The sequence below is a fragment of the Trachypithecus francoisi genome, unplaced genomic scaffold (genome assembly GCF_009764315.1).
Source record: "Trachypithecus francoisi isolate TF-2019V2 unplaced genomic scaffold, Tfra_2.0 Lachesis_group11, whole genome shotgun sequence".
Lineage (NCBI taxonomy): Eukaryota > Metazoa > Chordata > Mammalia > Primates > Cercopithecidae > Trachypithecus > Trachypithecus francoisi.
The window spans coordinates 16,921,908-16,936,967 of NW_022681456.1; the positions used below are offsets into that span (position 1 = coordinate 16,921,908).

A 15,060-nucleotide genomic window follows, 5' to 3' on the forward strand; every position below is an offset into this window, starting at 1 on the left:
GAAAATGCTTAGGAGATTATGAATGGAGAGGGACCACTATTCATTGAATGTATAGTGGTAAAGAAAGAGGTTGTATTTGAGGGGTCCAGATAAGTAGGATTTGGCATTCAGAAATTTGCATTTGAGAATCTTGGACAAACCAGAGAAAACATACAGAAGTATAAAGGTGAGAAAGGATAGGGAGTAGAAGTTGAGTGCTGATGTATCTGAATGTCCTTAGATTTAGAAAATGTATTTCTAAAAGACCTATTTTACCTTTTGCCCCTCTGTCTCTGTTCTTTCACTTGTTGACTTTCACTCTTAGGAAGGTTAAAAATAAGGCACTCATTAGTCTGTATCGTTCCCATAGCTGCTATAGGCAGATGGCATCATTTTGTTTTTGCACATTATGGCTAATTTTGATTTTCCAAAACTTGCTGTAGATTTATTCCTGCCTTTAGGTCCATTGTAATGTGATTTCTTACTGCTCAATTTCAACCACTCTGTAGGATCCTTCACATCCACATTTTTCTAAAGGCCACATGTAATATAGTTTGTGCTGTGTTTTATTCTAAAATCACTGTAACAAAGGAGTTTTTTATTATATGTATTTATTGTTAAATCTCTGTCCTAACCCCTTGCTAATGGAGTTTCTTCGTGATACCTTTTAAAATAATTTTCTTTTTCATTGAGGAGGCAATTTGAAGGTAGGATGTGAAGAAACATTTTCACTTAAAACATTTAACAGTTCTGACATTTCTATAGTAACTTAAGACATCTTTGATCTCAACCAATTATATATGAAAATTGACTTCTTTATGAAGACCTCTTATACACATTTATTTTCAATAACAGAAATTCATAACTAAATATCTCCTCTCCCCACTCCCAAGAGATTTTGCTTGCTATAAGCCTAGTTACGATGAAATTTATGGGACTAGTTTATTCTCTGTAGTTTTCTCATCCCATCCCCCCCTTAATCTTCCGGTCCTCTGAAGTTTTCCCATTTTTTAACCATAAGATCTTGTGATAGACCTCTGGGGAGTGGGTTGGAGTCGGAGACAAAGTTGAACGGTAGTAGTGGCATCCACACAAGTCCTTAACTGTGGGCCTAGTGTAGTGCTAGGTGCTTTACGTACCACAGCTCTAGTTCTAGATTGCATTTACAAAAGAAGAAACTAAGATTGAGAAAGTTAAATGACCTACCTAGGGCCACACACAGGAAGTAGCATATGTGGGTTTCAAATCTAGACTAAACTAATTTCAAAGCTTGTATCTTTCCGTAATTTTAGGTTGCCCATTAATAAAGATAAGTTTTCACTATTTTCTAGCTTAGAGCTGTACAAACAGATAGTAAGAATGAGGAAATGCCAGATGTGAGAGTGGTATGCCTGAATTCTGTGAGAGGTCAGAGAAACAGATTATCCTAAGTGTTAGAAGATCTTGTATAGGAACACTTAGTGAAGTCGAGCGGCAGAGGTGCAATGGAGGAGTAGTGGAACACGAGACCAGAATGGAAGCTCAGACATAGTTGTAGGAGGTTTAGAATGCCAGCCTGAGGCATTGAGTCTTACCCACGTCATTGATTATAGAAGTTTGGTTTACTAAATTATGACAAGATCTAGATGTTAACAAGAAGAGTAGAAATGACTTATTTTTTGCAGCCTTGGATTTGCTTTCTAAGACTCTGTTGTAATAAAATTTGAGTACGTTGATAAGCTGGCACTACGGTAAGGGAAGGTAGGCTCTGGCCTTAGGCGGACACAAGAGAACTAGATACTTGGTGGCTTGTTACATGTTGTGTGAAGTTAATGTCCAGTGACACAGCCTGCATGGTCAGTCAGAAAAGAGATTTGGCTTAGGGCCATGCTGGTATCGGAGCGATCTCAGCTCTGATTCCAATTAGGTCTTTACAGAGATTCTTCCTTTTAGAGCCATTCTTTTGATAACTAAATCTGTCCATATGTGCATTTATTAAATGTGTATACCTGGGTCTGATTTTGTATTTGATCCACTTCAAGGGAAATGAATTTATTCATTCATTAAAAATGGATACATTTAAAAGATATAACTGTCAGAGGGCAAAGTGAAAGAAATGTCACACACCTTTCTTTTTCTGTCTTCCATTTCTTCCTCAGCCCATTAAAAATATGTTATTTTATCATTCATTTATTAAACTTCTTTTTATTGCCAGCTAAGCTGCAGGCACTATGGGGGCATATGAAAGGAACTTAATGTCCACTTACTCATCTCTAACCAAACCATTCTCAATGCTTAACTCTTATTTTCTTTGTTTTTGTTCATGTCGTTTCTTCTGCTTAGGTCATCTGTATTCACCATCTTTCCTTAATCTCCCTGTTTACTTATTCTAAATGTTACCCACCCTTTAAGGTCTGATTTAATATTATTGGGAGATTTGGTATTTAGGTGAATTGTAAAATTCTTCTTTCACAAATACCGGCTACTGTTTTTAAAGTTAGTAATCATTTGACTTTTTGGACATAGCCTGAGCTGTTCTTTTTAAAGTCAGCCTTCTTTGTCAAATGAGAATTGAAAAATGCGGGAAGCATGCTTCACAGATAGAAGATGAGGTGAAGCAGTCAAACATACTATCTAAACCATGCAGAATTCCTTTCTAGGAATTCTGTACGAGAAGTTCTAGAATACAAACATAATCAAGAATGCCTTAAGTCAGGAAAGAGGGAAGTTAGTCTAGTTGGAGGGATATGAGGAAAGTCTTATTGAAAACATGGCATAGTAATAAGCAGAGATGGGAGCAGGGTAACCTATTCTGGGCACATGGTACGGTGCATGAGCAAAGGTATGAATACCGAATGTGATCAAAGTATCTCAAATAATGACTTGATAGTGGGTAGGAAATAGAAGGAAGTATACAGAGAAAACTGAACAAATAGGTGGGACAAAAATAGTACAGTTATAAGATCGTTAGACTATTTTTAGTTAGTGAGTTTAAAAACATGATCAGAGCCATGCTTTAGTAAGGTGACTTGGAAATTGGTGAGAAGAATGGATCAGAGGCAGTACTGAGGAACAGATCTACGTGGCTATTGGAAGACAAATGAAATAGTTCAGGCCGGGCGCGGTAGCTCACGCCTGTAATCCCAGCACTTTGGGAGGGCGAGGTGGGTAGATCATGAGGTCAGGAGATCGAGACCATCCTGGCGAACACGGTGAAACCTTGTCTCTACTAAAAATACAAAAAAATTAACCGGGCGTGGTGGCGGGCGCCTGTAGTCCCAGCTGCTCGGGAGGCTGAGGCAGGAGAATGGCGTGAGCCCGGGAGGTGGAGGTTGCAGTGAGCCGAGATGGCGCCACTGTACTCCAACCTGGGCAACAGAGCGAGACTCCGTCTCCCCCCCCCCCCCCAAAAAAAAAAAGGTTTCGAAGTGTGGTTATTGATTGGTTAGACGAATAGAGTATTACGTTCCCCATCTTCTTAAAGCAAAGCCTCCTTTCTTCGGAGGTAACCTAAATTCCAATTATTTCTCCTTTCTTTTATGTTCCTCTTTCCCAAAATAATAAAATCAAGATAAACTACTTATATCTATAGATATAGATATAGACATAGACATAGAGATACATATATAGAGAGATATATAAACAAGCAAAGTAGTTTTTAGTATGGATTGTCAACTTGACATCACTTTTTCTTTAGCTGGTTACTATATAAAACACTTCTTTATCATTGACATGAAAGTTTTCCAAACTTAATTTTTCTCTTTTTCCTTTTTGAGCCATTTGCAATAGCACTCCTCATTTTGTAGGAGAGAAGTATAATCCCATTTATAAGGTTCACCATCAACAATTATATAAATAATTTTAATATATGGCTTTGTGTAGTTCCACACAAGTGTATTTAATATTGACTCTTTTTTAAAAGCAAAATATAATCGTAGGGGAGAGGGTTGAGTTATCTGCACACTTAATTAGAAATTCAGGAAATACTTGAATTTTATTAATCTTCTGAACTAATAAGTAAATGTCTGTATATATGTGTATATGTGCTCTGTTGTCCAGGCTGGAGTGCAGTGGTGCGATCTTGGCTCACTGCAACTTCCACCTCCTGGGTTCAAGCAATTTTTGTGCCTCAGCTTCCCAAGGAGCTGGGATTATAGGTGTGGACCACCGTGCTCCTCAACTAAGTTTTGTATTTTTTTTAGTAGAGATGGGGTTTCATCATGTTGGCCGGGCTGGTCCGAATTCCTGGCCTCAAGCAATCTCCCTGCCTTGGTCTCCCAAAGTGCTGGGATTGCAGGCGTGAGTCACCATGGTCAGCTATTTAGGGAATTTAATCAAGATTTAAAGCAGGGGTGTCCAATCTTTTGGTTTCCCTAGGCCATACTGAAAGAAGAATTGTCTTGAGCCACATATAACATACACGAACATTAAGGATAACTGATGAGCTTAAAAACAAAAACAAAAACAAAAAAACTCGACTGGGCTTGGTGGCTCACGTCTGTAATGCCAGCACTTTGGGAGGCTGAGGCCGGCAGATCACAAGGTCAGGAGATTGAGACCATCTTGGCCACCATGATGAAACCCCGTCTCCACTAAAAGTACAAAAATTAGCTGGGCATGGTGGCATATGCCTGTAGTTCCAGCTACTTGGGAGACTGAGGCAGGAGAATCACTTGAACCCAGGAGGCGGAGGTTGCAGTGAGCTGAGATTGTGCCACTGCACTCCAGCCTGGCGACAGAGCGAGATTCCATCTCAAAAAAACCAACAGAAGCAAAAACAAAAAAATCTCAAAAAAGCTCATAATGTTTTAAGAAAGTTTACAAATTTGTGTTGGGCCACATTCAAAGCCATTCTGGGCCTCATACGGCCCACGGGCTGTGGGTTGGACAAGGTTGATTTAAAGTCTATTTGCTAGTGAATTTAAAAATCTTTTTGGGGGTCACAAATAGAAAAGAATTACATTTTTCTCATTTGGTTTATTTATTGCAGAGAACCTGGAACATATTATTAAAGCATGCCTCTGTGTGTGTGGGGATTTTTTTTTTTTTTTTTTTTTTAAAACTTCGTCAGGCTTAGACTAAAAATGTACTTGAGGCCAGGCACAGTGGCTCTCACCTAGATTTAGTCCCAGCACTTGGGGAGACCAAGGCAGAGAATTGCTTGAGGCCAGGAGTTCAAGACCAGCCAAGGCAACTTAGCAAGACTCTACCAAAAAAAAAAAAAAAAATGAGTTGAGTGTGGTGGCATGTGCCTGTAGTCCTACCTACTTGGAGGCTGAGGTGGGAGGATCACTTGAGCCCAGGAGTTTGAGGCTGTAGTGAGCTATGATTGTACCACTGCACTCCAGTCTTAGTAACAGAATGAGACCTTGTTTCAAAGAGAAAAGAAAAAAAAGTACTTGAAGCAACTGCTGAGGAACTGTATGCCATTTATTTTAACAACTGTATAGAAGCAGGAAAGCCTAGAATTTTAGTACTGGAAGGAACTTTTTAGATGAGCTAGGCCAGGCATCCCCCTCCCCTGGACGTGGTTCTAGAGCACCTGTTCTAGGTTGTTTTTCAGCCTGTGATGAGGAAATCTTTGTATGCACACCATGGAGTCCTTTTCTTAAGGATATATAGTGATGTGCATAGAGATTGAGTATCAGGATTCCTTGTTACAGATTTCCATCTGCCATTTAGGACTATTATTGGTTTGGTTGACACTGGCATTGACTTATCAAACAATAAATAGTAGGTAGAAGTTTGGCCACCGTATTTGGTATGAGGCAGATAATTAATTTGTTGTTCTGAAGGAGATGATGTTGGATAAGCCAGTTTTACTTAAATGGCCATATGAAGAAAAGAGGATCGTAATGTGAAGTCAGTGTACTGACAACAGAGTATGTTCCTATTTTGTGAGATGCACAGATAAATGTAATTACCTTATAAGTGGTATGGGATGAATTAAGTGGAGCAACCACGGGACAGAAACAGTACAGTGATGCAGTGAAGTGCAACTTGAAGCTGTGTTGTAGCATACATTTTGATAATTAGATAGAAAATAAGTTAAATTCCTTAGATATGTTAAGGAATCTTAACATATCTACAGCAGTCAGAGAGAGGTTATTTTATGTTGCTAATTGTGTATCAGATTCAGTGCCTAGACAACTTACCTTTTGGGTAAACAAAACCCACTCACTTTTATGGAACATATTCTCTGCCAGAGACACTATTTTAAGCACCTTTACATGTTATCTCAGTTAATCTTTAAAAATGTTTGCATAAAGTAGTTAGAGTTTCAGAAAATGTATTCTGAATTCATAGTAGAAACTACAGTAGGTCAGCTATTAGTTGTATTAGCCACATTGATTAACCACAAACACGGAGAACTTACATTGAGCATGCTTTGAGCAAAGATTTTAAGTTTTGGGGTATGCTCTTTCCTTAGGGATTTTTTTTTTTTGAGGAAATAGATTTGGGACAAAGATTCTCAGACCAAACTCAGTTTTGGAATCACCCAGAATTTCAGACATGAGATCTCAGTTAACTATCGTGATTGAACTGTTTTGAGCTGGGCTCTTTGGGACAGTGAAGGACAAGAGATAATTTGAGGAGTAGTTGGGCACCACCCTTACCCTCTCATCCAAAGTGAGGGTGTGGACTTTTATCGGTGATGGCTGAGTTTCATTTAGTAATGAGGAAAGGTTTTGTGAACCATTCTTTTAAATGGAATCACATGAGTTAATGGTGTGAGTATTTCAGGGCTGTGAATTAAGCTCTTGGGGCAGTGAAATAGCAGGAATTTCTCAGCTCAGTCAGAATCCTTCCTTGTGTGCTGTGTGTGGAGCACAGGGGCAAAGGAAAGACCAAGCAAAGAGAAGCTGCCTGTGTGCCTGTTCTGTGGCTCTGGGTAATCACCTGGCTTCTATTAAGTTCTGTAGCATTGGTGAAATAATTGGGGATTTAAAGGAGGTGAACCAGTGTGTGGTCTCTTTTAGCCAATCCATAACCTTTAAGGTACAAGTTGCTCTGATTTTCTTCTTACATGGAAATAGTTACTGTATATTCATTTTGGATGGCTCAGGATTTGTAACTTTAATATGCTGTCTGTGAATATGAACAACCTAGTGAGGTCCATCCCTCTCTAGAGATATAAGTAATCTCAATTATTCTTCCTTTCTTGCCTTGCCCTGCTGTTAGTTTGTTTTCATAGTGACGTGTAGCAAGTAGGATCATTGTTTATATCGGTTAGGCCACAAAACTTATTTAATGAAAAATTTGATGGAAACATTTTAGAAGGGAGTCCCAGAGAATAATGGAAATGAGTCAGCTCTGAGAGGAAGTATAAATTAATGTGATACCAGCTGCTTTGGACAAGCTGGGAACATAGCTAGTGTACTTAATGTTGTTCCTGTGGGAGAACAACTTTCTGGATTTCAAATCATTGACTTACAAGTGAATCTTCGGAACACACCCATTATAAATTGGGATTTTTCTAAGTAGACTTTCAAGAAGCAGGAGCATGCTAAATTTCTGTGGCTCTGGTAGTCATTTATTCTTTCTTTTTCTCACTCTCCCTCTCCTATTTTTTTTTTTTTTTGATACAAGGTGTTACTGTGTCCCCTGGACTCAAGTGATTCACCCCAACCTGCGCTGGCCTCCCTGAGTGCTGGGATTACAGACCTGAGCCACTGTGCCTGGCAGGTGTACTGTATTTTGAAAATTTCTTGAGGTCTTTTGTGTCTATTTCTTGCCCAAATGTTTATTCTACAGTATGTAAACAGTAAAGAAAATAAACCAAATCTGGGCATTTCATAATCAGTGGTTAGCTACTGATGTAGTTCAGAATTAAGCAATCAACACCAATTATAGAGTCATTTGGCTGAGAGCAAACCTGTAATTCTTTCTTTCTGAAGCCAACAGAGCCTGAGCCCACAAAGCTTGTCAGTAGATAAGATAAAGCAAAAGTCAATTTTGAGTTCACCTGTTTGATTTGAATATAAGGAAGAGCTTGGTTGCTTGGAGTTCTAATAATTAAGTACACTGTAAGAATAGTTTTAAATTTTAAACGTATAGTTCCATCATATTATAATGGTCAATTTAACAAATTTGACTTAACATTACTTTTAAATTGTGTGTAATATAAAAGTGTCACTTTATTTTTATGCACACATACATCAATTGTGCATACTTGAACTTAGTAATAAATAAAGTGGACTTTTTTTTTTTTTTTGAGACTGGGTCTCACTCTGTCACCCAGGCTGGAGTGCAGTGGCACAATATTGGCCTGCTGCAACCTCTGCCACCCTGGTTCAAGTGATTCTCCTGCCTCAACCTCCTGAGTAGCTGGGATTACAGGTATGTATCACTATGCCCAGCTAATTTTTGTATTTTTAGTAGAGATAGGGTTTCACTGTGTTGGCCAGGCTGGTCTCGAACTCCTGTCCTCAGGTGATCCACCTGCTTCGGCCTCCCAAAGTGCTAGGATTACAGGCGTGAGCCACTGACTGAGTCTGGCTTTTAATGTCTTTTGTCTTGGATAGGGAACAGCTATAGGACTATTGCTGTATGCTTATTTGATGCCAGAAATTATTTGTTCACAAGTATTTGTGTGCTGCTATTTACCAGGCACTGTTTAAGGCTTTGAGAATAAAGTAGTGAAGAAAACAGACTAAAATCTTGGTTCCTGTGGATTTTTAGCTTTGGTAGAGAAGATAGTAAAGAAGTAAACACACAAAATACACCCGATGCTGATTAGTGACATGGAGAAAAATGAAGCAGTGAAGGAGGATGGTTGCTATTTTAAGTAGGGTGGTCAGAGAAAGTCTGATTGGGTGGCGTATGAGGTGAGACCTAAAAGAGGTATGGGGATGGATATCTGTCAGAAGAGCGTTTCAGGGAGAGAGAACAGCAAATACAAAGGTCATTGGGTGGAGTGCAATTGGTCTGATGAAGGACCAGTGTGGCTCAAGTGGTGTGAGCAAGGGGAAGAGTAGTGGGCGTGAAGCTGGGGTAGGGTGTGGGGGACAATTTATGAAGGGTGCCAAAGACCAGAGTAGAACTCTCTTGGAGTTGAGAAGCCATTGAAGGCTTCAGAGCAGACCCAGTTACCATTTTAAAGGATTCCTCTAGCTTCCACGTGGGGAAGACACTGGGTTGGGGGAGAGCCAGAACAGAAGCAGAGATCCCACAGGAGTCTGTTGTCATGATCCAGGTTGATGATGGGGATGGCTTCCACCAGAGTCCCTGTGGTGCGGGTGGTGAGAAGTACTCACATTCTAGATACCATTTTGAAGGTAGAGCTGGCAACTTGGATGTAGACTGTCAGAGAGTTAGGATAAAGCAGAAATTGCAATACATGTATAGAAAACTGCCAACACTTTTACACTGCTCAATTATCTTATTTATAGAAATAATACTTTAAAAATCTGGATGTAAAGAATAATTGTATTTGCATATTTTGTTACTGTGTTTTCAGTTCCTTTTGTATATTTTATATGTGAAGCTATTTGTGTAACCCTATTTCTGGGTCAGATTTCTATATATGAAAAAAAATCAGTTTCAGGATTATGATACAGTGTACTGCTGCTGCCACCTAATGTTTATAGCCCTTCATTTATGTAATTACAATAACTAGTTATGCATAGCTTTAATATTGGTTTGAATACAGAATGCTAACAGATTAATTGTTGCTTATTTAATTGCCTTCATATTAGGTACCTTGTATGGATATTTAATATGATAACTGAATTGCCTTGCCATAAGGTTGTGGATTTGAAGGTTAATTTTATTGGCATCTTGATCTCTGTGTTGAATTCAGTTCAACACATATTTATTCGTTGTGCTTAGCACTGTGTGTGTCTCTGCTCTCATGGTATTAGAGACAGATTTAAAAAAATCCACACGTTTAAACAAATAATGAAATATTTAGCAGTTGAAGGAAACAAACAGCACAACAGACATAGCTGCCCCTTTGGACAAGGAATTTATAGTCTAACAAAGCAGTTAAGTATTTAAAAATTAATGATATTAAATGTGATGACTATCATTTCAGCCACTTTTCCTACAGAATAGGATGGACTTTAGTTGGAAGCCTCCCTAAGATAACTTCAGTTGTTGCAAGATCTTATGTTAGTAATGCAATGATTTGTAAGTCGATGCTGAATCAGTTTCTGCTCCAGAGAGATTTAACTTTAGGGATGACTGATTGTTGTTGAAAGTTTTGTTTTTAAACCAGTTTTTGTAATTATCTACTTTTCTGGGTCCTTTTTATGGTTAGACTTGGATGTGATTTGCTTTCTCTAACATGTTCCTTTCCTGGTAGCTGCTCTGTTTACACCTTATTACACCTTAGAGATAGCAACATTTCATGAGAGATGAAATAATTTTTGTTTGTATCTATGTGTGTGTGTGTGTGTGTGTGTGTACACATAATATGTACATGTCTGTAAAACGTCCTCATTTGTCACTGTGTAACTAGAGCTCTAAAAATACTTTTAGAACAAACAGTAACACTGGTAAAGAATCCTGAAGATAGATTCAATAGTCATTGATTGTTTAATGTATCCCAGGACACACATTTTGTGTACTTAGGATATAACCTTGAAACAAAACAGGCAAATCTTTACTTTCATTAAGCTTACACTCTAATTGGGGATGGGGTGAGGAGATAGACGATAATCACGCATAAATATTAAGTATGTTAGATGGTGGTAAATGCTCTGGAAGAAAATAAAACAGGATAATGAGAATAGAGCACACTGGGAAAGGGGAGGGAGTATGTTTTTGCTCACTTTATGCAAATTTTTCATTGTGATAATTTTGTTCCTAGGTGAGTTATAAAAAGAAAGTATATTCTTAAAATTGTTTTAAAGGTCCTGTCTGCCTTTGGAAACTGTATTAGTTGGCATTCATCTATTTATTCAGCAATTTTTTTTTTTCTTTTTGAGTTGGAGTTTTCGTTTTGTTGCCCAGGCTGGAGTGTAGTGGCACAATCTCAGCTCACTGCAACCTCTGCCTCCCTGGTTCAAGCGATTCTCCAGCCTCAGCCTCGCGAGAAGCTGGGATTATAGGTGTGCACCGCCACGGCTGGCTAAGTTTTGTATTTTTAGTAGAGATGGGGTTTCACCGTATTGGCCAGACTAGTTCGAACTCCTGACCTCAGGTGATCCACCTGCCTTGGTCTCCCAAAGTACTGGCCTTACAGGCATGAGCAACCATGTGCGGCCTATCCAGCAAATACTTAAAGCACACTCAGCAAGCATATTGTTAATACCTGTTGCTAGGTACTATATGAAACAAGATAAAAGACATATTCTCTACCCTTAAGGAGTTTAAAATCAGATTGTGAAGATATTTTAAAAAATAATATTTTATGATAACTGTAAGAGGGTCATTTATTCTTTTTCTTAAATGAAGGTATGTGTACCAAAACATTTTTAAAGGTTTCATGTTAGGTGACAAAACTTTTCAATTTTGAAATGGGATCACTTGGTGGGCTTATAATACTGACCCCTCTGAAAGGCAATATTTTCTCTAGAAAATACGATACCCTTCTTTGAAAAAAGAAGAATCTGCATTATACTGCATTGTTGTCCTGATGAGTGTAATTTAGCAAACCTACAAAGTTTTCATCAATCATCATTGAATTGCCATGTGTTTTATCTTTTAGTTTATGCAACAGTAACATATAGGATACTGTATAAAGTTTACTTTTTTCAAACCTTGAAATGTTGGCATAGTTAAGATTTGAGAAGCATGCTCTGTGATATTCTTGATTCAGGGGGTCTTAGCTTAGCAGTGTGAGGGCCTGGCATATAAGTGCATTTATGTTTTTCTGGTGAAAGCTCAGTGTTTACAGTTCAGTCTCTTCTTGACCACTTTTATTAAAACAAAGGTGGTAATCATTGTGGATTCAGAAATTCGAGGAATCTGTCTCAACTATATTAGGTTTTGTGGTGTCCTTCATTAACCAAGTGTGCGAATCACCCTGAATTTCAGCCGTTACTAGTCAAATAGGCACTTAAGGGTGGTTTGATTTGAAATCACTTTTCTTCCTTTCTTCTTAAATACTAAAGAGAACATCCTAAATCAGAGATATTAGTTATCTTAAAACACCTTGAACTTTACTGGCTTAAAGTTAAGCCAGTTAACTTTACTGATTGGTTAAACAAAATGAAACAAAAAATGCTGCAGAATAAAGTGTTCACACCTTTCACTATCAATGACGAACATTTGCATAGAATTTTCTGGTAGGTCACAATATTGCAGATGTTTTTTGAGGAATTATGACTTGACCAAGGTCAGACATGTGTTAATTGAGCTTCCCCAGATTTGTCCTGATGGCCACAAACAGCTCTGTGGGAAGACAGCAGCAGCTTAATTTACCACCCACCTTACTTGAATCATAAAACTCTAGAGCTAGATGGAACCCATAAAAAGACGCTGTAGCTTTGTGAGCATTACAGCTTGGCCTCTGCTTCGCTTGCAGAAAAGAACATTGAGAGAATTCCAGGGACCACCCAAGAGGTCTTCAGTTCTTTCACTTTCTTTACAGCTTCAATGTTACTACCACCCTTCCCTGTCCTGTACTCCAGTCTCTGTACCTAACAACCACAAACCCTGATAATGTAAAAAGTCTTTGAAAATTATTGAAATTACAATTTTTTCCTCCTAAGTCTAGGCTTTAAATACCTAAACAATAGCGCTATGTTTTATAAAATTTATTTTGTAGAATATTTAGATCCTGCTAGATTTTAACAAATATATAATTTAAATAATGGGTTTTAAAAATTTATATCAGGCCGGGAGAGGTGTCTCATGCCTGCAATCCCAGCAATTTGGGAGGCCAAGGCGGGCGGATTGCCTGAGGTCAGGAGTTCAAGACCCACCTGGCCAACATGGTGAAACCCCATCTCTACTGAAAATAGAAAATTAGCCAGGTGTGGTGGCAGGCGCCTGTAATCCCAGCTACTTGGGAGGCTGAGGCAGGAGAATTATTTGATCCCGGGAGGCGGAGGTTGTAGTGACCTGAGATGGCACCATTGGACTCCAGCCTGGGCAACAAGAGCGAAACTCCATCTCCAAAAACAAACAAACAAACAACAAAAACAAAACAATCAAAAAACCAAGTCAGTGTAAAGGTATAAAAATAACAAGCATTTATTGAGCTCTTACTGTTTCGAAGGTACAATACTGTATTTTTTAGACAAGTTTATACAAGTTGTCTGTGTTCTCAGAAATGCCATAGTCTAGATGGTGGCAAAATAACACTGGGTGCAGTCTGCTGCTTAATCTTCAATATAAGAATATACTTGGAAAGCTTGTTAATAAATTCCAAAACCTGTTTCCCTGGGATTTTAATGTCATTTGGAGTACCTCATAATTTTTATCCAGCCTTCACACCCTCTGTGATTCTGAAACCCCCTACGTTTTCAAAGCCCCGTACTTATTTTTTAATACTAGTGTTACAAAGCAGACCAGAGTTTTCTATTTCTAGCTCATTCATTTGTTATCTTTTTGGCTTTGAGAAAATTACATAATTCCTATTACTTGATTTCTATATCTGTAAAGTGGAGATTATATTTATCTACCTAATAAGAGTATTATGGAGGTGAGTTATGTGATTGGAACATAAATTATCACTGAGTAATTGATAGCTGCTGCCATTGTTGTCCTCATCTTTATCATGCCACCGCCACTACCTCCATTATCATCACATCATCATTCATCTTGGCGACAAAAAGGATGCATAAAATAGCTTAACAGTGTCAAGCAGCAGGTGTAGGAATGGCATAGACAATATCTGGGAGTTTAGAGATGCTGAAATTTTGGGCTGCAGTGGCCTGAGATGGTCATACAGGGAATGAAGAATGAAAAAGATTTAGCCGTGTAAAGACAAAGTTAGAAGGAGAAGACTATTCCAACACAGAATTATTTTTGGTTTTTAAATGTTTACTGATGATTTACCTCAATTGTCTTCTGTTTATGTTAGCTTTAAATAATTGGTATGGTTCAGCTAGGATCTCAAGTTTATTCAGGAAAATCAAATGTTCATGAAAATGTGCTTGTAATATGTGTTACTATGTTGCGAAGGTCACCAATTTATGTTCACTCTTATTAATGTAAACACTTGATTATATTATGACTTTAGAGGCTTTTGGATACCACTGTGCTTCTAGCTATTATATGATTATAATAATGAAACTGTTTTATAGGTTAAATACAATCAAAACTGTATAACTGATAAAAATACAGATTAATATCATAATATTAAATGCCACCTGATGTTTACTTGAATGCAGGTTTCTGTTCATAGCAAAAATTTGGTAATGTCTTCTTAGAAACAAATCTGTTTAATTTTGGCTTGCCTATTCTGTGGATGGTGTGATGACTCAAGTCTTCCACCATTTCCTCCTGTTTGAAATGCTGTAACACTTTAGCATAACTTACTGTAGCTTCATTTGGTGTGAATGCATCATTCTTTCTCTCTCTCATACACACATATTTTTGGTCTGTGTTCTTTTCTCCTTAGCCTTTAAGTGGGAACTATACATACACACACAGGCATTGAGATTGTGTAGTGATACTCAGTTGTGAAAAGATCATTCTGATGAGCACAGTTAAGCATTAATTTTAATCTTAAGGATTTTCTATAGCCCAAATTTGAGAAACACTTGCATGGTAGATATGAAGGGACCATAGCACTTAGTTCAGTTTCCTCATTAAACATCAAGAGACACACAACAGCCAAAAGAATCTTTGAGGCTGGGTGCAGTGGCTCACGCCTATAATCCCCGCACTTTGGGAGGCTGAGGCAGGTGGATCACGAGGTCAGGAATTCAAGACCAGCTTGGCCAAGATGGTAAACCCCATCCCTGATAAAATATAAAAATTAGCCAGGCATGGTGGCTGGCGCCTGTAATCCCAGCTACTTGGGAGGCTGAGGCAGAGAATTGCTTGCACCCAGAGGCGGGGAGGTTGCAGTGAGCCGAGATTGTGCCACTGCACTCCAGCCTGGGTGGCAGAGCGAGAGTGTGTCTCAAAAAAAAAAAAAAAAAAAAAGAATCTTTGAAAAACAGCCCCACTTGAAGCAGCACAGTGGGTTCTGTGTATACGGAA

The 15,060-nt window shown here is 38.4% G+C and overlaps 1 protein-coding gene across 4 annotated transcripts in view; it reads left to right on the forward strand.

The window, feature by feature from the left end:
- Window positions 1-15,060, forward strand: part of MED13L (mediator complex subunit 13L) — a 327,210-nt gene that overhangs the window by 128,122 nt on the left and 184,028 nt on the right. The window contains exon 1 of one of the 4 annotated variants that reach the window (XM_033220472.1): window positions 2,678-2,800. The exons of the other annotated variants lie outside the window; for them this stretch is intronic. Coding sequence (XP_033076363.1) covers window positions 2,779-2,800 — 22 coding nt within the window. The 5' untranslated portion in view covers window positions 2,678-2,778. Of the gene's footprint in view, window positions 1-2,677; window positions 2,801-15,060 lie in introns of those variants that run through there. 4 annotated transcript variants of the gene reach the window in all.